At 34.5% G+C, this 27,478-nt stretch overlaps 1 protein-coding gene and 1 long non-coding RNA gene across 2 annotated transcripts; one reads left to right on the top strand and one right to left on the bottom strand.

Moving 5' to 3' along the window:
• Positions 1-8,370: 8,370 nt before the first annotated feature.
• LOC127858662 (uncharacterized) lies at positions 8,371-26,138 on the bottom strand. Its single transcript, XM_052395868.1, has 5 exons — positions 26,093-26,138; positions 24,301-25,313; positions 23,725-23,904; positions 13,417-13,513; positions 8,371-8,487 (listed from the first exon to the last, which is right to left on the bottom strand). Exons 1-5 carry the CDS (start codon positions 26,136-26,138, stop codon positions 8,417-8,419), a joined length of 1,407 nt encoding a protein of 468 aa, XP_052251828.1. The 3' UTR covers positions 8,371-8,416.
• LOC127858223 (uncharacterized) lies at positions 10,259-12,383 on the top strand. The gene is made up of 2 exons (XR_008038816.1): positions 10,259-10,691; positions 12,025-12,383. It is a non-coding gene; the product is annotated as an uncharacterized LOC127858223 (long non-coding RNA).
• Positions 26,139-27,478: the final 1,340 nt, after the last annotated feature.

Genomic DNA, 27,478 nt, shown 5'->3' with positions numbered 1-27,478 from the left:
TGGCCATTATAGTATACGTGTGTAAGCGGCAATACGATGCCAACATGCTTAAAACAACAGCAAAATCAATTCTCAGTTTGAAACTGTCAATTGTTTAATAAACACGCTGCCGATTACAAATGCTATTTGACAAGTTTGTATCACCTGATCGTCTTTGATCCACGTCGTTAAGTTTCAATTAAGACATAATTGGCAATTAGGGTATCCTCTGAAATAAGTTACCAGTTTGCAACTGTCAATTGTTAAATAAACACGTTTATTCAGACGACCCACTAATGCGGATGACACATTATTTATTAGGGGCCAACAACGACGGGAGCAAAGAGCGACCGCATGCAATTATCCGCATATGGCTTTCTTCTTGACACGTGATTTCGATCTGCGCTTCGGAGTCTATCACTCTATCACGCGATTGGCTAATTTTATGAAAGTAGGCGTTACCTATTATTGATAGACAATGGGCGTAAAATTTGCATAATCTAGGTAATAAAACTAAACGCTTTCAAAATATCTGCCTATTAGATTTCAATACCTGTCAAACAATACAATTAAGATGACTGACACGATCAATTTTGCTTGTGCATTGATATTACGAACGTAATATGTTTGCAATTGTTTGCAATTGTTAGGGCAAATGATTAATACGCAATTGTTAGAAATTTTGTCAATTTGATAATTATTTTTATTGCATGAATAATACTTGAAAATAAATTAAAACCCACTAATATATCATAAAATAAACAAATATTATTTACTTTGTTGTTTGATTGTTTTATTTTTCAGACTTGCGTGAATTACTAATTGTATGCAGCGCGAGTTTGAAAATTCTCAATGATTTACTAATTGATGATTTTCTGCCATTTTTCGGCCGATGAATACGGCAAAATTTGACCGCGTCTTACACGCGGGTCAGTCTCAAATCCACCCATTATAAAGTCCGAAGTCGGGGTGCGTCTTATAAGCGAGGGCGTCTTATAAGCGCACGTATACGGTAAGTGAAATGCTATGGTACCTACAATAGTAATAATACTTTAGTAACAGATGTGATACACTGAGATAAAGATATTGCTTTAGTCCTTATGTATTTGAGGCTGTTTCCATAAATAATAAAGAAGTAACTTTTTACAGCTTTAAAGAATTTTTTTACAATAAATAACTCAGAAAAAAGTTTATCTATAACAGAATAATCATTGATTTAATATAAAATGGCTCCTTTGTAATGTTTAAATGCTACAATTTTCAATCGACCAGTATTGACCAGTAAAAACCAGTAATGACCAGTATTGACCGGTTTTAACCGGGTATTGACCGCCGGCCTGGTCAATGCTCAATTGACCGGTTAATATGCCATCCCTATATTTTATACACCCCATTTTGCAGGTGAATGTTTGTATCCATAAAAAGTTTCCATTCAACTCCTTCATAGTTGTAATCACTAAAACTTAAAACATATACTTTGGCCTGTGACATAAACTTAATTATTTTACAGTGCAGATTAAGTTTTATGGCTGCCCATAATTTCATTGTGATATTCCTTTAAATAATGGAATTGTTCAATTTTTAATTGACCCAGTTTTTCAGACATTTTCATTCAGCCCTTTTGATTTTCTGCAACAAAGCTTAAAGACTGTGTTAAAATTGCTTTTTATTTTAAAATAATTATAACCCAATATGATTGAAATTATACAAAAATGAATAAAAAATAAATTTGTTACAAAGAAATGGACCCATGCTGGCAATTCGAGGAGAAAGTTTATGGGAAAATTTTGATTTCGAGCATTCTGATGACAGTTGACAGTATTGAATAGAATTAAAGCTCAATTTCAAACTGTGGATGTTAATTTACAATAAAGAAATTTCATTATAATATGAATATGGTTAAATGCCTCATTATTATTGATTTCAAAAACAATAAAACTTAGCATATCTCTGTAATTAAACTATCTTGATTAAATTTAAGTGCACACAGTTAGGGATTCCTTTATTCCTTTCTTAGCTTTCCCGAATATCCATAAAAACCTTCCAAGGCAGATGTACAAATTGACCCAAAGACCTATAGATAACACAGATTGGAAACTTCGCGCCTTATCGGGCTATCTCTCGGCGGGGTCACGTGGTCGAGAAACCGATAAGTACACTGAGGAAAAGCAGACAATTTATTCCATGAATCAATCAGAGTAGTCCGGAGATAGCCGGTGCATCACGATTGTGATAACAAAGCGACGCGCCAGTAGCAACGGCTACGATTATCGAGCAAAGTTATGCGAAAATGTTACGGCGCTATGAAAGGCGGCTGTAACTTGGTCAATAATGATCCGATTTTTATAAAATAAAGTTTCATAGAAACATGGGTTATTATGTTTTTTTTATATAAAATCTCCATTTTATTTACCTACAATAAGAATTTATAATGCCGCGATCGTTGAAGAAATAGCGCTAAGAACTTCCAAATCGCGGCGAGAATGCTGTTGAATAGTTTATTTGAAAGGCTTTTGCTGATAAAATATTCTTGTATAATTAGGTATTTCAAACAGTTAAAACCTTATAAAATATTATTATTTCAAAACGGATAGATATATGTGGACAAATAGATCTAGGTCTCTGATTAAAACAACATTGCAGTATAATAAATGCTATGATCGTTCGATCCAAAAACGGTTTCAGTTAGACTTATTTCAATATTGATTGTGTAGATTTTTTCAATTGTTTAATTCTCTTTTTATTTAGATCTTATTCATGAGTTATAGGTTATTAAAGTTTTGTTTGTAATCCAGTTTTTTTTCTTTTGGTAATTAAATTAAGCTTTCAGTATCGTGGGCTAGGATTTCGCGAAAAGAAAAAAACAACAACATTTCACGCGCGTGTTAATCGTCGGATCAATTAGCGAAGAAGATGCTTTGTGTGTTTTTTCTTTATTCTTGAGAATTAATTAAAAGAAGGGATCCTTACTTCAATTATAAGTTTGCGTTGTTGATTGATTTTAATTGTGTGATCAGTGGCCGCGGCCGGCGAATTATAGTCATCTCACAGCTTTTGTTTGTGTTTTAATAGTAATCTTACAGCTATCTGTTAAAATATGTTTGTATATTAACTTGCATGTGTAACATTGACAGGAAAACTGTTAATACTAATATCTTTTATGAGAATTTAAACCAATACATTGTACTTTCATCTTGTTTTTTATTCATACCAAGATAAACATATTACTCAGAATAAAAATCTTATTTCTTGGATTTGAGGTGAATAATGACGAAGTTTTTCACAATGAACCAAAGCACCTTTGACGACATGTGTGTATAATAGGGTAAAATCCTTTAAAATGAACATTTTCCTCCAGTTTAGTTTATTCATACCTAGATTAACATATCACCAAGCATAAAAATCTGACTTAATCTATTTGGGATGAAAAATGAAAAAGTTTATCAAAAAGAACAAAAACACGTTTGACAGCAATCTTGTACAACAGAAGAAAAGAGCTTAAAATTGTACCAACATTGTATAAGGCCAAATACTTTAAATTGATTATTTTCTTCTGGTTTGTTTAAATCTATACTTAGATCAACATCTTGTCTAGCATAAAAATCTCACTTCAACGATATGGGATGAGAACTAGAAAAGTTTGTCAAAAAGAAACAAACCACTTTGGCGACAGGTGTGAAAAATGATTGAATGGAATAACAGTATAAAATAGTATAAATTGTACAAAGGCAAAATCCTTTAAAATACCTCATTTTCGTCTACTTTTTATAAATCATACATAGATTAACATCTCACCTAGCATAAAAATCTTACGTCATCAATATGTGATGCTTAATGAAGATGTTTAAAAAAAATGCTTCGGGCCTTTCAATTTTTCAAAAATTATCGAAAATGAACGAATCCAGTGTTCTCTTTCAAATTCCGATAAATTAATAATTAATTAGAATAACAACTACCAAAACCTAAAGAATTATCAACACAGAAAATAAATACTTATTTTTATTCACACAAAAAATATTCAATATGTCTTTTTTCGGCGACCGACTTTGCTCACTACGCGAAGTTCGTAACGTTGCGCTTTCAGACATTCATTGCTCTGCAAACTGACAACAGAGCGCTAAAAACACTAATTAACACATTAAGATTGTTAATATCAATATAATATAAACTACCAGATCATGCTCAGAATACCCTACGACAACAAATATTAACGACTAATTACGAAGAATAATTGATTGCTTTATAACAAAATGGCCGACAGTAGCTGGAACAGGGAAGAATCTACAGGTACACCGGCATCTCCAAAATCAATGTCACGTGACCCGCGTCCGCCGTTAGATATTATCGCATATCGCTATCGCGAAGAGGAGAGTTTCCAATCTGTGTTATCTATAGGTCTTTGATTGACCCTAGTTACTAATGTTATGTAATATTCCATACAGAACTGCCAATTTAGTCATCTAGTTTATGGCTATATGAGTGAAATATGCATTATCAGTAGATAGATCTCAAATTTATTATGGCAGAGACAGTATGTGGTGCCAGATATGGTGACAGCATGTTCTATGGACAATGGTGAACCCTGCCTGTCTGATTCAGCGTTTAACGACAGTATAATAAATGCTATGATCGTTCGATCCAAAAACGGTTTCAGTTAGACTTATTTCAATATTGATTGTGTAGATTTTTTCAATTGTTTAATTCTCTTTTTATTTAGATCTTATTCATGAGTTATAGGTTATTAAAGTTTTGTTTGTAATCCAGTTTTTTTTCTTTTGGTAATTAAATTAAGCTTTCAGTATCGTGGGCTAGGATTTCGCGAAAAGAAAAAAACAACAACATTTCACGCGCGTGTTAATCGTCGGATCAATTAGCGAAGAAGATGCTTTGTGTGTTTTTTCTTTATTCTTGAGAATTAATTAAAAGAAGGGATCCTTACTTCAATTATAAGTTTGCGTTGTTGATTGATTTTAATTGTGTGATCAGTGGCCGCGGCCGGCGAATTATAGTCATCTCACAGCTTTTGTTTGTGTTTTAATAGTAATCTCACAGCTATCTGTTAAAATATGTTTGTATATTAACTTGCATGTGTAACATTGACAGGAAAACTGTTAATACTAATATCTTTTATGAGAATTTAAACCAATCTAATGTTATGTAATATTCCATACAGAACTGCCAATTTAGTCATCTTGTTTATGGCTATATGAGTGAAATATGCATTATCAGTAGATAGATCTCAAATTTATTATGGCAGAGACAGTATGTGGTGCCAGATATGGTGACAGCATGTTCTATGGACAATGGTGAACCCTGCCTGTCTGATTCAGCGTTTAACGACATCATAAACAGTAAATGTGCAACTGCCAGAAGGGCACTGACTCGTTAAAATGTTAAAATTTGTAAATTTTATGTAGATATGTATATAAAAGGATATATAAACTGTAAATATAAATTGTTCATTTGTACTCTTTTTTGCAGATTGGAATCTGCAAGCTTGCGCGAGCTTGCCGCAAGCTTGTGCGAGCTTGCCGCAAGCTTGCAAATAACAGTTATCAGCAAGCTTGCGCAAGCTCGCGCAAGCTTGTGCAAGCTTGCTGCGAGGTTCCAATTCTAAGCTTGCGCAAGCTTAATGAAACGCAAGCTTGCGCAAGCTCGCAAATAAGAATTATCAGCAAGCTTGCGCATGCTCGCACAAGCTTGCCGCAAGTCCAATTCTAAGCTTGCGCAAGCTTCCTTGGCAAGCTTGCGGCAAGCTTGCAGCAAGCATGTTAGAAAAGCTTGCGATTTTGGTTTGGGTGGTGCCAGATATGGTGACAGCATGTTCTATGGATCATATCATTAGCCCTCCCAAATTTAATCAACTTTTTATAATAATCATGTATAAGTAGGCATCATACTCATTCGCAATATTACTTTGTGTAAATTCGTATAAATAATAGTTTGTTTATTTTGTGTAGTTCAAACCGTTGATGAATGTGCTTAATTAAAAAGTGCTTCTGTTTTATAAAATGAGGAAGGTTTAAATTAATGAATCATTAAATACTACTGTTAATGGATGATTTTTTTTAAACACTTTGTATTGAAGACTGTCAAATTAAAAAGTCGATTCAAGTTCAGGCTCCACTCACTTTGATCTGACACAAAATGTTCTTCATAGCCGATATGACGCAATTGAAGTGCATTTAAACCATAATTTACATTGAAGTGGTGTTCAACTCTCCAAATATAGCTTTCAACATAATATTATTATGCCCCCCTTCGAAGAAGAGGTGGTATATTGCTTTGCTCATGTCGGTCGGTCGGTCGGTCGGTCGGTAGGTCGGTCGGTATGTCGGTCCATCCACCAGGTGGTTGTCGTATGATAACTCAAGAACGCATATGCCTAGGATCATGAAACTTCATAGGTAGATTGATCATGACTCGCAGATGACCCCTATAGATTTTGAGGTCACTAGGTCAAAGGTCACGGTGACCCGAAATAGTAAATTGGTTTCCGGAAGAGACTTACAAATTGAATTTTTGACACATGTTCATTCATAATGATGTATAAGCCTTTGTTTCTGTGCCAGTAAATACTATGTTCATGGAAATGACGTGAGAATTCAACATTTAAAAAACCAATGTAATATGATACATAATATTATATGGCAACAGGACAGTTGTGATTTGCTGGGTCAATTCTATTTAGCTTGACCATCCAAGCGGTTGATAGCTTTGACAAACTGGTGGTCTGAAACATTGAGAAAATGTCACGATTCACTGACAATAAATCAAACATGTAATTCTTGCTACGCAACTTGCATTTAATTTTGTCAATTCAAATTATACATAAAAATATAATTAATTTTTAATCTGCTTGTTAATTGAAAAACAGCAACACAGTTTGTATGTATAAAACAATGTTAATACATAAATAGGATCAAGCATATTAAAATATCAACTTAGATTTAGTTTCCTTTACTGTACAGGATTTGTAAAGTTAGGTTAATATTTGTGTATTGAACAAAAATAACAACAGTGTAAAGAAAAGTTAATTTGGGGATGTTCTATCCAAACCCTGAGAGTTCAGATTTCCTCAAATGCTAAGTAAAGATTGTAAATTTCAACCCACTCTGGTTAGTTTTCAGAGGCACATATAATTAACCTTTGAGCTCAGGGTCTCATTTGTACATGCATTACTGTATTAACTCCAAATCAACTAGTACAAGTGGTAGGCCAGTATTACATGGACTGGTGTTCACTGTTTACACAGTTTCACAACCCCATCTGATACTGGTCAGTATCTTGGCAAGTGGCAAAAGTTGGGAGTGGAATTAATGGTCTATTACATAACTGACTTCTGTGTGTGGTAAACACATGATACTGGTCTTGTGGTCAAGTTGCACTTGTATACATTTGCCCAATACACAACACTAGCCTTGGCTATTTTTAATCAGATTGCATTGCTATCTATGGTGGTCATTGACTAGGGGAGTTAACTGCTAAAAATAACATGTTTCATTACCATTAATAAATAAAACATTACAAATAGTGTGCACGTTTCACATATTGTCAAATAAGTCAAAATGTGTGAAAGGAATCCAAAAAATCAAAGACTCAATCATATAATGGATATAATTGATTAGTATAGGTCCTGATTGGTTTTTGCACTATTAATTGGATACATTTCACAGGTCATTGACATACAGTGACAAAAAACATATTCACACAATGGCTGTCACTACAATGGAGAGCCCATATGGGGGGCATGCATGTTTTACAAACAGCCCTTGTTTATGAAGAGTCTTACTTTGAAATGACTGCATAGGTCACGAAGTCCTGATCTCCACAGAAAATCTGAACAACTACAGGCTGGCTCTGTTGTATATACCAAGACACATTTGTTTGGTACAACAACATTTTCTGGTATCAAGCTTTTCAGAAGGCCTTGTAGAACAGAACATGTATCTGTGTTCACTGTCACCCAATTCCCCTTATGATCACGAAACCTGCACAATACAATTGTGTTAGTCATTATACCTTAACATAACAGTGAAGTCTGTGAAAAGTATCTCAAAGCTTGAATTTGATTAAGTTATCTTCTACCTTTGTCTTATTCTAGTTTGGATCCAAAGGAATTTTACCAATTAACACCAGTCAAGCTATATAGATTCATACAATATTATATACAACTATATATTACTTCTAATTAAGTCAAATTCAACAGGTAAAATCAATCGATCAATTTTTTTTAAGTATTCCAAGGAGAATCAGTTCTGTAGAAATATAGACAAATCCAAATTCAGGAGTTTCATGGTGTACAAATGTTTGCAATATTTAAACATTCATATTAGCTGAATGCAACTTTACCATAACTCACCTTTTCACATGACTGCCAAAATCCTCAACAAGAACAGATCAGAAGAGTCTTCTCTCACAGGTAGGATTTCTTGGGTCAGAAACAGTAATCTAGCTTGGTTTGAGCGTAGTTTGATGTCTGACGGTGTGAGAATTTTGGTTCCCAGGCTGAAATTCAGAAAGTTTGACATTCATTAAGTTTGCAATTTATCACAAGAGAACAATGAAAGCCATGAACTTTGTGCATGGTAAATGTACCATTAATCAGAGTATGAACAGAGCATGTGGTAATCAATAAAACCTTGAGCATAATTATTGTTGCTGTCTATTGCTTTGTGAATGTGAACTTTATTTCCAGTGCATTTGTTACAACTTAAAACTTTTCAATTATTGCTGACGGGTTATGGAGGTTTCGGTAAATGACAAGTTCGGTAAATTGATTTATATAGTAAATGCCGTGGAGGTTTCGGTAAATTGGTATAAATAGGGATTATCGCACCTTTTGTCGATAAGCGTGCACATTAATTGAGTATTTATTTATAGAAATGTTCATACACATATGAGTCCATGGGAGAATATACCACTTTAAAATAACATTTTAATTAACTGATATCATCTTTTGCAACGTATAACCAGTATGTTCAAAGTCCAACGCGTTTGTAGTTTTACCTCAACATTGCCCAATCATTTAAAGTTTTGAAACAAGTTCACTTTTCAAATAAACAACTTGATGTACCGTATTGCGAAAGGATTTATTTGACATTTGATCAAAACGGGTTTTGCGACTTATTGACTGCATCAACATAACCTATGGGATGAGGATATATTAGATGTTGTTTTTGTAAAATTGGTTTTGCCTGCGAAAACACTAGTTGTGAATTATAAAATATTCTCCGCCCAAAGATTGTTTCGCATATGGCTTGGTTAATTATTTCTTGTTTTGATTGCATTGACATTCCTTTCAAAATATATTCTAGCATCATAAGTTAATGTTCTTCTGGCGGCGCCAGATACATTATTTCCGTGGATTTTGTTTGAATGGGCAATTTCGCGGTTGCCAAATATATTTACATATAAATGAATATTTTAACCCCAGAAATATTACCATGACTTAAGTCAAATAACCAATTGCCTTGACATAATATTAAATTATCAAAATATTATATATTTAAAAAAACGAATTCTCGGTTAGAAATTTGTGTAATAAACTGGTTTTTATTTCACTAGATTGAAAACGTGGCATTTGTACTCTAATAACACTGGCATGTTTTGCAAACGAGGCAACTCGCTACGTATAGCGACCTTCTCTTTCGTAAATAGAAATGTTATGCTTCATATCCGGTTGCGTGTTTTTCTGTTTACCTGTTTTATCGATTGAGTTAGAAATAATAAAGGCGTTTTGAAATTAAGGTAACGCACTTCCTTTTAAATGAGTCATGTTTATAGGCAAATCATATAGAAATGGCCATTTCTACTGAATTATCAAACGTGCAAACTGTGGGGCTCCATCTGGAAGAGAGTTTGTACACATTTATGTTTCCTTTTTCAGAAATAACGGCTTACTGGTTTTGATGCAATATATAATTGTGGATAAACATATTAAATATTATAATATTATAATATATTGTAACGGATGCGAACACACGCTTTATACAATGCGCATTTCAATGGAAGCTATTTTTGTATCTTAAAGACCCAGATTACTGACACAAACCACTTCCTCAAGGAAACTCTGCCAAACTTTTGCTATAAAATCCCCTAAACAACAATAAAGAACATATCATCAAACATGATTTCTTTATGACAGCATTTTAGGGAAACAAAATTTGATATAATTGTATATGACTTGATATGGATTTTAAAATGATTTGCCTGTTTGAATAAATTGTCACAATCAGTTCCATTGATGTGTTTTGATTTCTTACTATGAATCATCATTGAACATTGAACAACAAGTCCCAATTTATCTTACTTTGCCTTAATATGGTACACGGATGGGAGTAGTTTACCATCATTTGCTTTTTTAGGTCTTATTTTTTACTTGAAATAATCAAGTTTTGATTATGCGTGTTCGACTAGGCGGGTGATTTCCATATTTCTCAATTTAATTTACTGATTGGCTGAAATTATTTTCAATGTGTGCATGAATCAGCGGGTGATTTCCAATATTTTTTAGGGTAATTCACTGATTGGCTGAAAGTAATTCATACATACGAGGCTCAGTGACGGTGTATATTTTAGCGACCAGAATACATTTGTGAAATAATTTGGTGTATGATTAAATCAGTGAAATACTCATTTCAATTAAGTATCAGGACGTCTGCAATATTGCAATATTCGGGATGACTGAACAACATTCTTGAGTACATCAGGTAAGCCTTTGATGTACAGCGACTTCGATTTCAATGCAATGTTTTTGCACCAACTTAATATGAACTTTTTATCAAAATGCGTTTGGTTATATATATAATGGCGTTACATATAAAACTTTATGCATTCAGCTACATTCAAATCAAGTTTTAAATATAGCATTGAAATCGAATTCACGTGTTACGTAATTCGCAATTATATGGTCCGCTCGCTAGAAGATATTTTTTTATTTAAGGCAATTATTCATCTCCCTATAACATACGGCATAACAAATACGACAAACAACACTAACAAAAATGATTAAAATTCGGGTCCGTGGCCCTGGAACCGCCCATATAATCATAGATACTTGGCAGTTGACGTTACGAAACGTGTCGTAACAGCATTGTCTTAAAATCTTGTTAATTTACGTAAGTACATACATTTTTGGCTGCATAGTACTCATACCGTTTTTTTAGGTAAGCTAACTTGGCTCGCTGCCAAAACAACCACGAATGAATGAATTTGGAAAAGTCCGATTTACCACTTGGCGGTCATTTATGCGCAATCAAAGAAGAGGACCTATACAAACAAATAGGTCCCTGCAAAGAATTCTCAATAACCCGCATTGTGAATACAGAACATCACCATATAACATGACAGTGTCAAAAAACGTGTAAAAAAATATTATTGAAGCAAAATTCCTAAGCATTGGGTACGGCATAGTTTTTATTATTGTTTGCATATTCCGCTACCCTAGATATACTTTGAATGAAATGAAGATTAGTGTTACACACATATTTTCTGAACATGTAACATCGTTTAATTTTATTTTCCCATTTGAGAAACACTTTTCTATGAAGAAAAACACTATTATTATTCAAAGTTTTAATATATAACCAATCTTTTATACAGTGACTACAAAGAAGTATATTTGAGATGAACTGTTCTAATGTAGTCTATCTACCCCCATGTAATTTTGTCAGTACATTTCCATATTATCAGTTTAAGTTGGAATCAATAATCAATCTATAATACAGTGACACAAAAATTATCTTGGATTAACTGTTCCTATGGACGTTTTCTATCCCCATGTAATCTTTATCAAAACATTTCCATAGAAATTGAGTATTTAATAAGTATTGAGTAATTAATTAATAATTAGCATTATTAATCTATAAATTAAAAAACAATTCACAATTTCACATTGGATATTATTCGTATATTAATATTATACTTTCATAGTATACAATATCGGTAGTAAGCATTTGTTTCATAATACTGTTATTAAAAACTGATAAAAAATGACATAATCATGTAATTAAGTATAAAAATATGTTTTTATTATAATTACAGGATGGCATAGACGCATCAACGCACAAGCGTGTTCCGCAAACCTTGGTCTGTACAAGTTGGCCAACCTTCTCAGAGAGGAATCTGAGACAGTTGATCTTCAGATACGGCTGGTGAGCCAGCACCTTCTCACGAAGATCAGACGGAAGAAATATGTTGCGATACACGGCAGACTACATCAAACATGGGATGACTACGAAGAGGAGAAGCTGACAACCACTGATCTACTGAGGATCATCAGCCATATCAATGCCCTGGGACCATCCACGGCGGTCCACCACATGCTCGACGACGACGAGTTTTGAACGATGTGAATGACTGATATTGTTGAAATGTCACATTAAATTGTACTGTGTCATAAATGAATCTCATTTTTATTAGAAATGAAATGAAATTAAATCGGCATGCGGAAACTCTGAATGATACTAATGTGTGGTATTAATATTGTACTGTGTCATAAATGTATCGTATTAATATGTGACTACGCCCTCGGCAACATATTCATTATGTTGGCAAACTACCTCATGTTTATATATTGAGAAATTGAGTGTTTATCGGTGGTCTAAATTTCTATTGCGCTTTATATTTAAACTGAAATCATTTTTATTAAATCATGTCTACAATATTTTACAAAACACTTTTTTTAATAGCATTAAACTTAATTGAAGATCTTACATTGATTCCGCCATAAATCATTATTTATTATTACTATTATGTTATTTAAATAGAAGCACCAATTATTAAAAAATAACAGTATTGCGTTATTTAAATCGGTAATTTACCTACAATTTCCTAACAGAATTTGTTGTTCAGAGGTAGCTCATTCATTTCCCTTAATTCTTTACCGTAGGCATAGCATTAATTACTCAATTCAAAATTAATCCACAGTTTGCAAATAAATGCCCCTGATGTTATTGTAAGCCAATTATAGGTGTCATTAACACCACGTTGTAGGTATACCACCTCTATAAAAACCAATTTACCGAACCCTCCATGGCATTTACTATATAAATCAATTTACCGAACTTGTCATTTACCGAAACCTCCAGCACCCTTGCTGACCAGGCAGTATATGTTGCGTACAGATAATCAGCAATGCTTTTATAAGGAACCTACATGCAAAATCAAAACATTTAACTAACTGCAGTTATTCACTATAAATATTGTAACAATGTTTCCCTTTGATTTATTACACAACAATAAAAGTCTCAAGAAGTGTTTAAATGTGCTTCATGACTATATATTGCTTTCACAAGAAAAAAACTGTTCATGGTTATACAAAACATACTCATGGATAATAATCTTTCCTGCGTGAATGTTGAGAAGCGAAATGTGCTTCATTACTATATATTGCTTTGTTAAGAAAAAAACTGTTAATTGCTATACAAAACATACTCATGTGCAATAGTCTTTGCTGCGTGAATGTTGAGAAGCGATGCTTTCTTGGGAGGAACAAACTGGCTACCGCTATTCTCCTTGGATGCTTGAACACCTGTTATTGAAGGCTTTTAATAAACATTGTCAAAGGTGCTGATCATTGCATTATATATACATACTGTATATAAATGTTAGATTGCAACAGCTAGTTCAATATGTTTAGATTTTGAAACTAATATCAAAAGCTGATCAGATCATAACATGCAATACTTGATCATTAGTTACCAATGGCTGCCTTACAATCTAAATTGGTTATGTCCTTGAATATATTATATATTATGCAAGTCCACAAATGCGCCAGTGCATTTTATTTGCCTTATAATACTATTAAAAAAGGACTTTTTACCCACTACCAACCATAAACGAGATTTTATAAGTTGATGGCAAACAACTCTTGAAGTATTTGTGGAAAAAGAAAAAAATGGATTACAAAAATGAATTTCTTCTTTTCCCACAACCATTTCTACCCTACTCAAGCTACTTTTTAAATATTCAACTTGTCATATCAAATCTCCTTTGGGACAAACTATTTGTTTTGTTGTGGAAATAGAGCATAGTTTATTTGAAATGTTTCTTTTTGACGATGCTGGAACAGCGTGGTCCAAGGTTTCATAACCAGTAGAAAATTTTCTCACAATGGCGGCCTATGTAAAAGACCGAGCCAGTCCGATTGAGATAACTTGATTTTTCAGTTACTTCCCTTTTGCATACGCCACTGCGTAGGATCATTGATAACATTCTCCTAGCAGAGTTGTCGTTCGTGTTTCAACATTCAACAATGGCCGCTTTAATGAGAGTCTCGATTCAAAACTTTCTTACTGCATACATTGGCTTGTTTCGCTATTTATAAGCTGTCATTTAGGATATATGAATTATTTATTCACTAAATCTCCGCTTATGACAACAATAGTTGGAATTCGAAGGTGTGATATACTCGATGTGAATGAAGGACTTTCTGGATCGTAACAGCTTGACACGGCAAAACTGGCATACTGATTACTGGTATTTTTAGTTATCAAAATAAGTCACATTGTGCTTTATAAATTGTATTCGAGCATTTATCGACTTATTGAATGACTATGATACCCGATATCAACATTTCATCGGGGATTTGCAGATCACCAAGCGGTCCTGAGATTCAACATTGATTTCAAACTCTTTACTGGTTAGTACTCTTTCTTAGTGTTAGTACTTTTTATCATTTTAAAGTTAAATGAACTGTGTCACAGTAAAAGAGACATTAAGGCGATTGTGGCCAGTTTGGATCTAGATCAGCCAGCAGTCGCTTGAAAGCTGTTTGCTTAAAAGCATTTTTCTGACAATAACAAATAATTTAATTGGATACTGATTTGACTGCGCTTTTCCTGTGACCTGGCTCAAATAACAGAATTGTCATTAATCAAATTATTTATTACGAACATTAATCAATTGTTTTTCTTGTCCCTCGGGAGCAATGACTCCAGCAATTTCCTGTTGAGAATTGAATAATGCTAAAGGCGATGCTAGGGGGCGTGAGAGATGTTGCACCTTCCAGTATCGCTCGATTGTTCATTGTCGGCTCTGGTACTACTTACATGTACCCCGGGTACTCTTAAGTATACTTACATGTACCCTGGGTACTCTAAGTATACTTACATGTACCCCAGGTACGGTAAATAAACGTATTTGTACTCGGTCCATATTAGACTGTACCCGAGTTGTATTCGCGCCCAAAATCCGATGTCGGCGCAACCGATTATCTTAAACACACTTCTCTTCAAAAAACACTGCATCAACATGCTTTTTGAGTATGTGTTCCGATAATATAGAGGCCATTCTACAGAACATTGACATAAATGTGTATATATAATTATTACAAAAAAAAAGTCGACAACGACTGATTTAAGGTTAAATTTCCCGGGTACATTTTAGTATATTTACCGTACCCGGGATACATGTAAGTATACTTAAGAGTACCAATCAAGCTCCATTATCCCTCATGAACCGACTCAAAAAACCGAGTCGGCAATATTTGACTTTTTTTTATGGTTTTGTTGCTCTCGAGGGATCGAACATTTCAGAATCTTCCTAAAAGCCCTACGGGTTTAATCCCCAGAAGCGACATTGAAAACTAGCATTCTTTGTTATCTAAAAGGTTGCTAAACCTGATTTACAATGATAATGTGAATTTTCTCTCACATGATGTTCATCAGTCATATTATATAAAAACTTACAGCAGTAGTAAAGAACTGGACAATAATTAATGAACGCATCTTTCATTTGTCTTTGACACTTTGATTTTGACATGGCCTAGATTTAAATATGTGACTGGACTTTACCAGCACTCTTGTAACAGAGCTAAAGTTTAAATGTACCATTGAAGATCGCCTAAATCCAGATTTGCTATTATAGACGTGCGGAATCTTTTAAGGGTGTGACAAGTAAGCAAAAATTGGTCATTACCCAGAGGCCACAACTGATCTATGACATTATTAAAACAAGAAAAATCAGTGCCTGATTTAGATTTCCTTAAATCAATAAAAACTAATTTCATAAGCCTGTTAACAGTTTAACGGTTATGCTACCAATGTGTCACACCAGGGCCTTGAATTTGAAATCTAGGACATGCATGGTCATTTCTTCATGAAATCAGGACACAAAATTGTATTTTAAGTCCTTCATTGACCTGGTTATAGTTCTCAGATTATTATAAGCTCAATCAGTATATTTATATCATTATTTATGCTTTGTGTATTGTAAACATATACACAATCATGCAGTTACATGATAGCAATAAATAATATCAAAGCTACCCATACTATAAAGGTCATTGACAAAGCCTATGGTCAAAATGTGAACACATTTAGTGTAATCACCTCTCGTGCCAGCAAAAACAACACGTTGACAGGTTGTCATTTTTGACAGTTCTACTTTCACTTTCATTTTGTGATATCAAACTATTAACAATTATGTGGCTGAGAAAAATATCGCCATTTCTTTTTGACGATGCTGGAACAGCGTCGTCCAAGGTTTCATAACCAGTAGAAAAAATTCTCACAATGGCGACCTATGTAAAACACCTAGCCAGTCCGATTGAGATAACTCGATTTTTCAGTTACTTCCCTTTTGCATTCGCCACTGCGTAGGAGATTGCTCGTCATTGATTACATTCTCCTAGCAGAGTTGTCGTTCGTGTTTCAACATTCAACAATGGCCGCCCCCATGAGAGTCTCGAGTCAAAACTTTCTTACTGCATAAATTGGCTTGTTTCGCTATTTAGAAGCTGTCATTTATGATATATGAATTATTTATTCACTAAATCTCCGCTAATGACAACAAAGGATGGAATTCGAAGGATATATTCGATGTGAATGGATCACTTTCTATGGCTTCGCCCATGAGAGACTTGATAACACTCGTGTCAAAACTTTCTTACAGCTTAAATCGGCTTGTTTCGCTATTTAGTAATGCAACAATTAATGGAATTCGAAGGATATATTCAATGTGAATGAAGCACTTTCTGGATCTCGACAGTTTGACAAGGCAAAACTGGCATACTGATGATACTGGTATTTTTAGTTATCAATTTAAGTCACATTTTGCTTTATAAATTTTGTTTAAGCATTTTGCGACTTATTGAATGGCTATGATACCCGATATCAACATGTCATATGGGATTTGCATATCACCAAGCTGTCCTGAAATACAACATTGAATACAAACTCTTTAGTCAAATTACTGGTAAGTATGAATTCTTTCTTCTTTCTATTTAAGTAGTTGATGTCATTACAGTCCTAATAATTAGACGTAATTTACCGTTTAGTCCATGTATATTGACCTCATATTTAAAGGAGTAGATATTATGTAAAAAGGGGCCTTTTCACAGATTTTGACATGTTTTGTAGTAAGTCATTTAATGCTTTATATTGATAAATGTAAACATTGGATATTAAAAGCTCCAGTTAAAAATCCAGAATAAAATTCTTTAAAAAAAAGTAGTGCGCAGCAGGGCTCGAACCAGTGACCACCTTAGTCCTGGAGTAAAAACGCATTAGCCTGCTCGACTATTCTGGCAAGTATAAATGGTTGAAGTATTTTATACCTAGTATAAGCAATCTTCGTAGTTTCACACAATTAAACAACAACAACATAACTCTCCAAATTATTCAAACGTTTCGCGTTGCAACGCTTTATAATTTTTAAATCGTTGAAAGATACATATAATGGCTATATTAGACCATGGTAAATGTTCAGTAATACTGTTCCTAAAAATAACATAACTAAAATGAAAATTTGCAAATCCGATACAACTTTTTTCAATTTTTGTCAATTTACCAAAACGTGAAAAGATCCCTTTAAAGTTAAATGAACCATATTCCAGTAAAAGAGACATTGAGGCGATTGTGGCCAGTTTAGATCCAGTTCAGCCTGCAGTTGCTTGAAAGCTGTTTGCTTAAGAGCGGTTTCTGACAATGACAAATAGTTTAATTGGATACATATTAGACTGCCCTTTTTCTGTGACCTGGCTAATTAAATTCAGAAGCCTGGTAACAGTTTAAGGTTAATGTTACCAATGTGTCAGACCAGGGCCTGGATTTTGAAATCTAGGACATGCATGGTCAGAAGATGTCATTAAAGATTATACATTTTTTCAAACACATACAAATGCATACAAATATAAATAGTAAAATGCACCAAGTCAGAAGGCATTTGACTTCGGCTGGTGCCTTGGCACACCAGGTGTTTCGGTTGCAATAGTTTGATGGACTCACTACTTGGATGTGTAGTTACATTATTTACAGTATATCAAACAGTATTTAGCATGAACCAATGATTTTTTCAAACATAAATTATTGATGTATAATGCTTGAAGGAATAATATTTAAGGTTTAAGAAGGCATTTTATTTTTGTTTTAAAGGATATATTTGAAAATTATATTTTTCATGATTTTTTTGGCAACAAGGGGTAGGCCTAATGCATTTTTAAAAAATGTGATTAATTTTCTGACAAAAAACTGGTACCATGAGTACCATGAAACAATACTTTTTTTAAACATTTGTAATTGATGAAAAATGATTGCAAAAATAATATCTAAGGTCATATAAAGCATTTTTATGCCCCCCTTCGAAGAAGAGGGGGTTTATTGCTTTGCACATGTCGGTCGGTCTGTTGGTCTGTCGCTCCATCCACCAGGTGGTTTTCCGGATGATAACTCAAGATCGCTTGGGCCTAGGATCATGAAACTTCATAGGTATATTGATCATGACTCGCAGATGACCCCTATTGATTTTCAGGTCGCTAGGTCAAAGGTCAAGGTCACATTGACAAAAAACATATTCACACAATGGCTGTCACTACAACGGAGAGCCCATATGGGGGGCATGCATGTTTTACAAACAGCCCTTGTTTATTTTATTTTAATAGGTTACTCTGAAAATTCTATTTTTCATGATTTTTTTTTGCAACAAGGTGTTATGAAATTTAAAAAATGTTACGGGATTTTTAGACCAAAACTGTACTATGATAATACTATGATGCACTTCGCCAAAACATTTATTATTATATTGTTTATTCTTGAAAATGTATTTCCCCTATTCACTAAAAATAACACTTGATCAGAAAATTCATATATAATGATGTTTACTTTTATTTTCAAGAATCATAATGCCTCTTTTTAGTTGTATTTAGCCACAAGTTCTTGTCAGCCACTTAAGGGTTATATGTTGCCTTTCTTTTACTAAATGCAAAATAATTCTACACTTTGAGAAATTCATAAAATATTTTATGTCTTTACAACACCGACGGGCTAATAAATGTATATATCAAGTACTTCCATACTAACAGGACCATTCTAGGCGGGCAACCTAGCAACCTTGATTTGTTCATATCTTCCTATCAATCTGTTATATGTGTTATGAGTCATTTGTTCGGAGAACATTTAATGTTTGTTATAACTTTTAAATAATTCAATGTTCAAAGTGATATTGTTATTGACCGATAAACCAACATACTGATTAAAGGGAATATTTTATTAATTATTTGCATTTTATCTTACATGAGAAATATTTGCCTAAATGTTTTTCAAACTATAGAGAAATCTATATACAATTAATAATTGACGACGTTTAACAAAAAAAAAGAAATAGTAAAATGGTTTCCGGATGATAATTCATTAAAAACGCTTATGCCTAGGATCATAAAACTTCATAGGTACATTGATCATGACTCGAAGATGACCCCTATTAATTTTCAGGTCACTAGGTCAAAGGTCAAGGTCACAGTGACCCGAAATAGTAAAATGGTTTCCGGATGATAACTCAAGAACGCTTATGCCTAGGATCATGAAACTTGATAGGTAGATTGATCATGACTCGCAGTTGACCACTATTGATTTTCAGGTCACTATATCAAACGTCAAGGTCACGGTGACCTGAAATAGTAAAATGGTTTCCTGATAAAAACTCAAGAACACTTATGCCTAGGATCATGAAACTTCATGTGTACATTGATCATGACTCGCAGATGACCACTTTTGATTTTGAGGTCACTAGGTCAAGGTCACGGTGACCCGAAATAGTTAAATGGTTTCTGGATGATAACTCAAGAACGCTTATGCCTAGGATCATGAAACTTCATAGGTTCATTGATCATGACTCGCAGATGAACCCTATTGATTTTCAGATCACTAGGTCAAGTTCACGGTGACCCGAAATAGTAAAATGGTTTCCGGATGGTAACTCAGAACGCTTATGCCTAGGATCATGAAATTTCATAGATACATTGATCATGACTCGCATAAATTATGACCCCATTTGAGGTCACTAGGTCAAAAGTCAAGGTCACGGTGACCGGAATAAGTTAAATGGTTTCCGGATGATAACTCAAGAACGCTTATGCCTAGGATCATGAAACTTCATAAATACATTAATCATGACTCGCAGATGATCCCTATTTAATTTCAGGTCACTATGTCAAAGGTCAAGGTCACGGTGACCCGAAATAGTAAAATGGTTTCAGGATGATAACTCAAGAACGTTTATGCCTAGGATCATGACACTATATAGGTACATTGATCATGACTCGCAGATGACCCCTAATGATTTTCAGGTCACTATGTCAAAGGTCAAGGTCACAGTTACTCAACTTTGAAAAATGGTTTCCAAATGATAAGTCAAGAATGCTTACGCCTATGATCATGAAACTTCTTAGGTACATTGATCATGACTCGCAGATGACCCCTATTGAGTTATAGGTCACTAGGTCAAAGGTCACGGTGACTTGACTCAGTAAAATGGTTTCCGGATGATAACACAAGAAAGCTTATGCCTAGGATCATGAAACTTCATAGGTACATTGATCATGACTTGCAGATGACCCCTATTGATGTTCAGGTCATTAGGTCAAAGGTCAAGGTCACAGTGAGTCAAAACAGTTTAATGATTTCCAGATGATAACTCAAGAATGCTTACGTCTAGGATCATGAAAATTCATAGGTACATTGATCATGACTTGCAGATTACCCCTATTGATGTTTAGGTCACTAGGTCAAAGGTCAAGGTCAAAGTGACTCAAAGCAGTAAAATAGTATCCAGATGATATCTCAAAAATGCTTACGCCTAGGACCATTAAACTTTATAGGTACATTGATCATGACTGGTATATAACCCTTATTGATTTTCATATCACTTGGTCAAAGGTCAAGGTCACAGTGACTCATAACAGTAAAAAGGTTTCCTGATGATAACTCAAGAAAAGCAAGGCCTAGGATCATGAAACTTCATAGGTAAATTGATCATGACTGGCAGATAATCCATATTGATTTTCAGGTTACTAGGTCAAATGTCAAGGTCACAGTTACAAAAAATGTATTCACACAATGGCTACCACTACAACTGACAGCCCATATGGGGGGCATGCATGTTTTACAAACAGCCCTTGTTTGTCTTATGTTGGTAAATGTTCATCTCTGTCAATTCTAGGTTAAGTTTGAAAGTAGGTCATATGTGGTCCAAACTAGGTCAACAAACCAAATCACAGAAAAGGTTAGTGAACACTCCAGAGGTCACATTTTCTTCCAGATCTTCATGAAAATTGGACAGAATTGAATGTTATCTCGATGAAATAAAGTTTCAGTTTGAAAGTTGGTAGTTTGTCAAAAACTAGGTCATTAGGTTAAAATATAGAAAACTTCCTTTACCTTTCTACAGGTCACATTATCTTCCTGATGTTCATGAAAATTGCTTACAATGATCTTAATCAAATCAAAAGCTGAATTTGCAAGTTGGTCCTGACAGGCTAAAGCTAGGTTACAACTTAGTCAAATCATACACATGTTTTTGACACTATAGAAGGAGTTTTGGGTGAGCGATACAGGTCTATCTTGTTTTAGAACAGCCTGTAGTAAGAAAGGGAAGGTATTGTATTTGTTTCAAAAGTAACATTTTATTGTTATTGGAAGTAACTGAGCAATTATATGATGTCATAGTTTTGGTTATTTTGCTCACTTATGATGTGACAAGGTGAGCTTTTGTTATCACTCTTTGTTGTATTTTATCCAAAGTTTATTGTGAACACATAAGATAATTCGGGTGTCACCTCTTTGCCAGATTCTTATGAAACTAGTCACCTTTATGTCATTTTTGTTTTCATATTTTATCAAAAAATAGGGAACTAGGTCAAACATAAGAAAAGGTCTGTTAATACTTTAGTGGTCACATTCTCTCTCTGATCCACTTGTAAATTGGTTAGAACATTATTTTAAATAATTTCAAAGCCAAGCATGAAAGTAGCATATTTAACATTTAGGTCACAAGGTCTAGTCTCAGTGATTAACAGGTCACGTTCCAAAGTGGGTCATGTGCTTCCAAGCCGTTGATCAATAACTAAAATCATTAAAATCCATGTTAAAACTTACATTTTTTACCTGATCTTCATGGCAGTTGATCAGAATGTTCAAATAAATAAAAGTAGGATCTTGGTAACAAGACTCAACTACATCGGATAGACGCAAATAGTTTGTTCATACTCACACTGCCTTTTTTTCTAGATCTTCATGAAAAATTAGTTAACACCACTAGGAAACAATCAGTTTCAGATGAGCCACATTGTGCTGTTAAAGCTATCTATGTATAGTATAGATTGTTACAAAACCTTGTTTATCAATAAAAATAAATGAAAAAAATGGCTTTCTAAAACTTGTAGTCTTGGATGTTATATTCATCAATTTGTAATCTACGACAATCTTTTGAGAAGAAAAACAAAGTTTGATAATTATTATACCCCAACATACTGTGATTGGGGGCTAGCACAGGAATTCTCAATTATGATCCTCGAAAAATAATGGGTTAGCATATTGTTGCTGTTTTATCCAGTTGTCTGGACCATTTCTCCCAAAAGAATTTTTTAGTTCAAATATGAGATATTTAGGTAAATAAATTTCATTGAACTGATTGAAGGGATGCAGTGTCCAAGAACGAAAACGATTGCACCTCAACCATTAACTATTGGCCTGCGGATAAATGACAAGCAATACAAATTACACAATTGCGGTGATGTAGATTAACTTAAATGGATGCTTATTTATGTTATGCTTTCTGGTGATTTATACAGAAATATCAGTGAAATAAACTGGTATTTCACTTTTTTAAACAGTGAAAAATAACAGTGAAAATATCGATATTTTTCGCATTTTTTCTGGGAAAATCGATATGCCACCAAATCCAACAAATATCTTCTATATATCCATACTCTTCAAAAGCATCGTCAAACCAGTACTTTCAGTACTTTGATTATAAATAATCACTATTTACCTGTAAGCTCATACAACAGTGTTGAAGCCTTTTTCCTACCACCAACACCTTTAATTTATTTCACAAATAATAAATGAAGGTTATTTAAACTGTAAATAACAAGTATGTGAATTAACTAAATTCTTTAATTTGTTCGAGACCTAATCCAGGTTTTTACTTTAATACTGTGGGAAAGATATCGTTGGCTACACACACTGTTTTACATTAACAATGGAACAAATTTGTTACATGGTTAAATTGCATAATAGGTGATTCACTCATAGTCATACAGTTATGTCTAATCAAATCATGTGCAGCCAAATCTTTCTTTCATCAATTTCACGACAAAACTAGTAGGTAAAATCTGAACGTATTAGTCAACTTCTGCGGGTGTTTCAAGAGCTAGAGAAGTCGTAAGATTGCAGAGTATTCTAATGTTTATTTTCTTCTTTCCTGTTCTTTTGAACAGTTACCATTTGAGTTTTAATATCAACTCACCTGAAGGTTCAGCTGTTCATCATGGTTATTGGTGGTCATTGTCCGCTCTCTATTAGCAATCAGGAGAAGGCGAGTTGAATCTAGCCAGGCATATCTCCATTTTTCACACCACCATTCCTCAGTCAGGTACTTCAACAGTGCGTTTTGAGTAGCAGGCGTCACTTCCATGCTCTTGATCATCTAAATTTGATTAAATAAATTCTTAGTCTTACTTAAAAGAGTTAATACAGAACATATAATATGTATGATTTGAAATGAGTGGTTTCACATACGCCTATCTGCATATATGACTAAAACTCATAAAAATTGGCAACATGTGTTTGTGAAACACTATGCCTCCCCATAGATTAATAACATTTAAAGATGACCTCGATCTGTCATTCAAAACAAAAACCATTTGTCCCCTAGAATAGACCCGTGGCCATAAAATGGGAGAAATTGATCATCATACCACTGGTATTGATTTTCACACACTTTAATAGGAAAAAATACATGGTAGAAGTTTTGCAGTTGAAGATTTACTTCAGGTTTTAAAACAATTCTGCATCAGCGATATACTTATAAATATTTAGCTACCTGGATAAATAGCTCCCATAGTGCAACTGCAGTTTCATGATGTGAAGACCTTGCAACAATCTTGAAGCCAAGGATGACCTGGTATGACTGAACAAGTGAAAGGTTGAGAGCTTTTAGCTTCTCCATCATTGCCTTCACAATGTGAAACCAGCAAAGCACATACTGCAATCCGAGACGCTGACATGCATTTGCAGATGGTTCATGCTTGTCTATCATGACCAGTGGTTTATAAGGATTGGGAGCAGCACAAATGGTCTTTCTCCTATATCCACGCTGATCAGGAATCCCCAAGTAGGTGAAGTCATGCGTACATTTTGCACTATCACATGGCACATTTTCTATGATTGCTTTCAGTGTCAACAAAATGGAGTCGGTATTTTCTCTATTTATTATAGAGAAGGCTGTTGGGCAGCCAAAGCCATCACGGTGTTGTGTGACACAAGTGGTCAGGCATGCACCATCATCTTGTAGACCGTGCTTGCCGTCAATTCCCAACACATGTTGATTCCTTCTGGCAGATTGCAGAGCTGTGTGATTGCTTACGCACAAGGTAACTAATTTGTCCGCTTCTGGAACATCAGTCTGACTACTGGGTTCATGGTACAGAAGCAGGATGCCTTGCTGCTTCAACTCAGGAACACAAGCATGAACTGATGACCATTGAAATGAATGACGCTTCTCAGTGTTATATACAAAGTCAGTCACCCTTTCTGGAACTAGATGTGAGCGGGTGTCCTTGAATGAAGCAGCTATTTTATTTTCTTCTATCCCAGCAAGTTGTTTTCTATAAATGTTAAAGGGAGTTAAACCCACTAATCTATCACTCATTACATTGTCCTTCACTCGCTCTAACATGTGCTTGCTCTTTGTTGGAGGCAGCCATTCTATACCTGGAGGAACGTGCTGGCCTTTCACACAGACACGCCATCGTGTAGGGTCTGAGGCAAGGATTTCAGCAATGACTTCAACACTGCAGCAATGTTTGTTGTGTCGCTTCTGAGTAACATCACAACCTGGAAATAGATCATATACATGTAATCAATTAAGGAATCAGCGATTAGGTGAAACATTTGGTGCTTCAGTGTTACTTAAAGACTAAATATAATGTTACTTCCATTGGATTTTGTTTTTTGACCTTTGACCTTGAAGGATGACCTTTACCTTTTACCACTCAAAATGTGCAGCTCCATGAGATACTTATGCATGCAAATATCAAGTTGCTATCTTCAATATTGCAAAAGTTATGGCCAATGTTAAAGTTTTCGGACGGACTGATGGACGGACAGACAGTTCAAACGCTATATGCCACCCTCATACATGCCAGAAATTTTCGGGTCCAAATCGGGACACTCCATCAAAAATGTCGGGACATTTGACCAAAAAGCAGGATACCTAACACGATAAAAGTGCTATTCACTATGGCAGATCTACAGACGGGATAGTTGTCAAGTGAACAGCAGAAATGTACCCAAACCAAACACTTTACACTTAACTTGCCCCCCTCCTGCTTAGTTGAAGTGATAATGGTTGAGATAGATATCTACTTAGCAGCAGAAAACGGAATTCAAGCCTAACACTGGACCTGTACTGACCTCTATCCTGCCTAGGTGGAAGTGATTGTGTTTGGAACAGTTGTATAGTGAGTAGTGGGATTGTAAGCCAAGCCGAACCCTTTACCCTCTACTGACCAACCTCTTATTTAGGTGGATGTGACTGGGCCTGGGATAGTTGTCAAGTCAAGAATTACAAGCCGCAAAGTCTTGTCAGGTAAGGTTTATATTGATATCAATACCAGTCACAGCCTCAGTAGCATGATGCAGCCCAATCACATATTGCATGCTCAACTGAAGTTAAAGTTCTAAGGTATATGCTATTTCAATCAGTCATTGTCTGCTGTCAAATGTGTGTTTCCTGTCATTTCAAGTACCATTTTTTGGCTTTTGACATCTGTCTTGTAACCACAGAAAAGAAGTTGAATAAACTGGACAAGTGTTTTCAGTTCTGACCAAATTAAGAAGAAATCCATATTTGATACTGTGTGCTGTAAATTTGTGTTGAACATTGTAATTTATTAATTGCAAGTTGATCTCAGCAATTATCAAATTATTGTCCAGTCTGTTTATTACCATCTGTATCAACTCAGTAAAATTATTTTGAATGAGTATTTCATAAATTTACCTCAACGATTTTTTTTGTCCTATTGGGAAAAGTACCCGTACCGGTCCAATTGGAGAAAATTGAGTCGTGAAATCCTCAAAATTGGAAAATATTGAGTCGTGAAAACCTAGAAATTGGGAAAAATGTGTCGTGAAATCTTCAAATTGGGAAATTAGTGTATTTGATTTTTTGCCAACAAATATCTTTAAATTGAGAATAACTGATGTCAAGTTGTTAATATTATATTTACTAAGGTTCTAGCCATAAAACTGCATAAGTAAATTAATTAAAGTTCATTAAAAAAAATTAATAAACCTTCATTTGTGAAATATGTAATTTTTTTCCAGATTGGGAAAGTGCCGTTTTCCGGTACTTTACAAAGAAGGAAAAAAATCACTGTACCTCAAACATTAAAGCGTGTTTATGACATGTTCATGTTTGATACAATTTTTAGCTCAGCTGTTTTTGGAGAAAACCCGAGGTATTGTCATAGCCAGCTTGTCGTCCGCCATCAGCCGTCCGCCGTAGGCGTCATGCTTAAACCTTAACATTGGCTCTAAAATCAAAGTGCTTCCACCTACAACTTTGAAACTTCATATATAGATGCACCTTGATAAGTTCTAAATGCCACACCCATTTTTGGGTCACTAGGTCAAAGGTCAAGGTCACTGTGACCTCTAATATAAAAGTTTAACATAGGCTCTAAAGTCAAAGTGCTTTCACCTAAAACTTTAAAACTTCATATGTAGATGCACCTTGATGAGTTCTACATGCCACACCCATTGTTGGGTCACTAGGTCAAAGGTCAAGGTCACTGTGACCTCTAAAAAAAAATAATCAGACAAGCTTTCATTTATTCAAAACTGCACCCGCAGCAGAGCGTTGGCACCCATTATGCAGTGCTTTTGTTTTAAACATTCTTACAACCACAAGTTATTGACAATCATGAACGGCATTGAACATGTTCTTAGTGTGAGAGCTTTTTAGCTCACCTGATTGCTCAGGTGAGCTTTTGTGACCG

The sequence above is a fragment of the Dreissena polymorpha genome, chromosome 14, assembly GCF_020536995.1.
Source record: "Dreissena polymorpha isolate Duluth1 chromosome 14, UMN_Dpol_1.0, whole genome shotgun sequence".
NCBI lineage: Eukaryota > Metazoa > Mollusca > Bivalvia > Myida > Dreissenidae > Dreissena > Dreissena polymorpha.
Note: the sequence above shows the minus strand (reverse complement) of the source record. Positions and strands in the feature narration are given on the sequence as shown.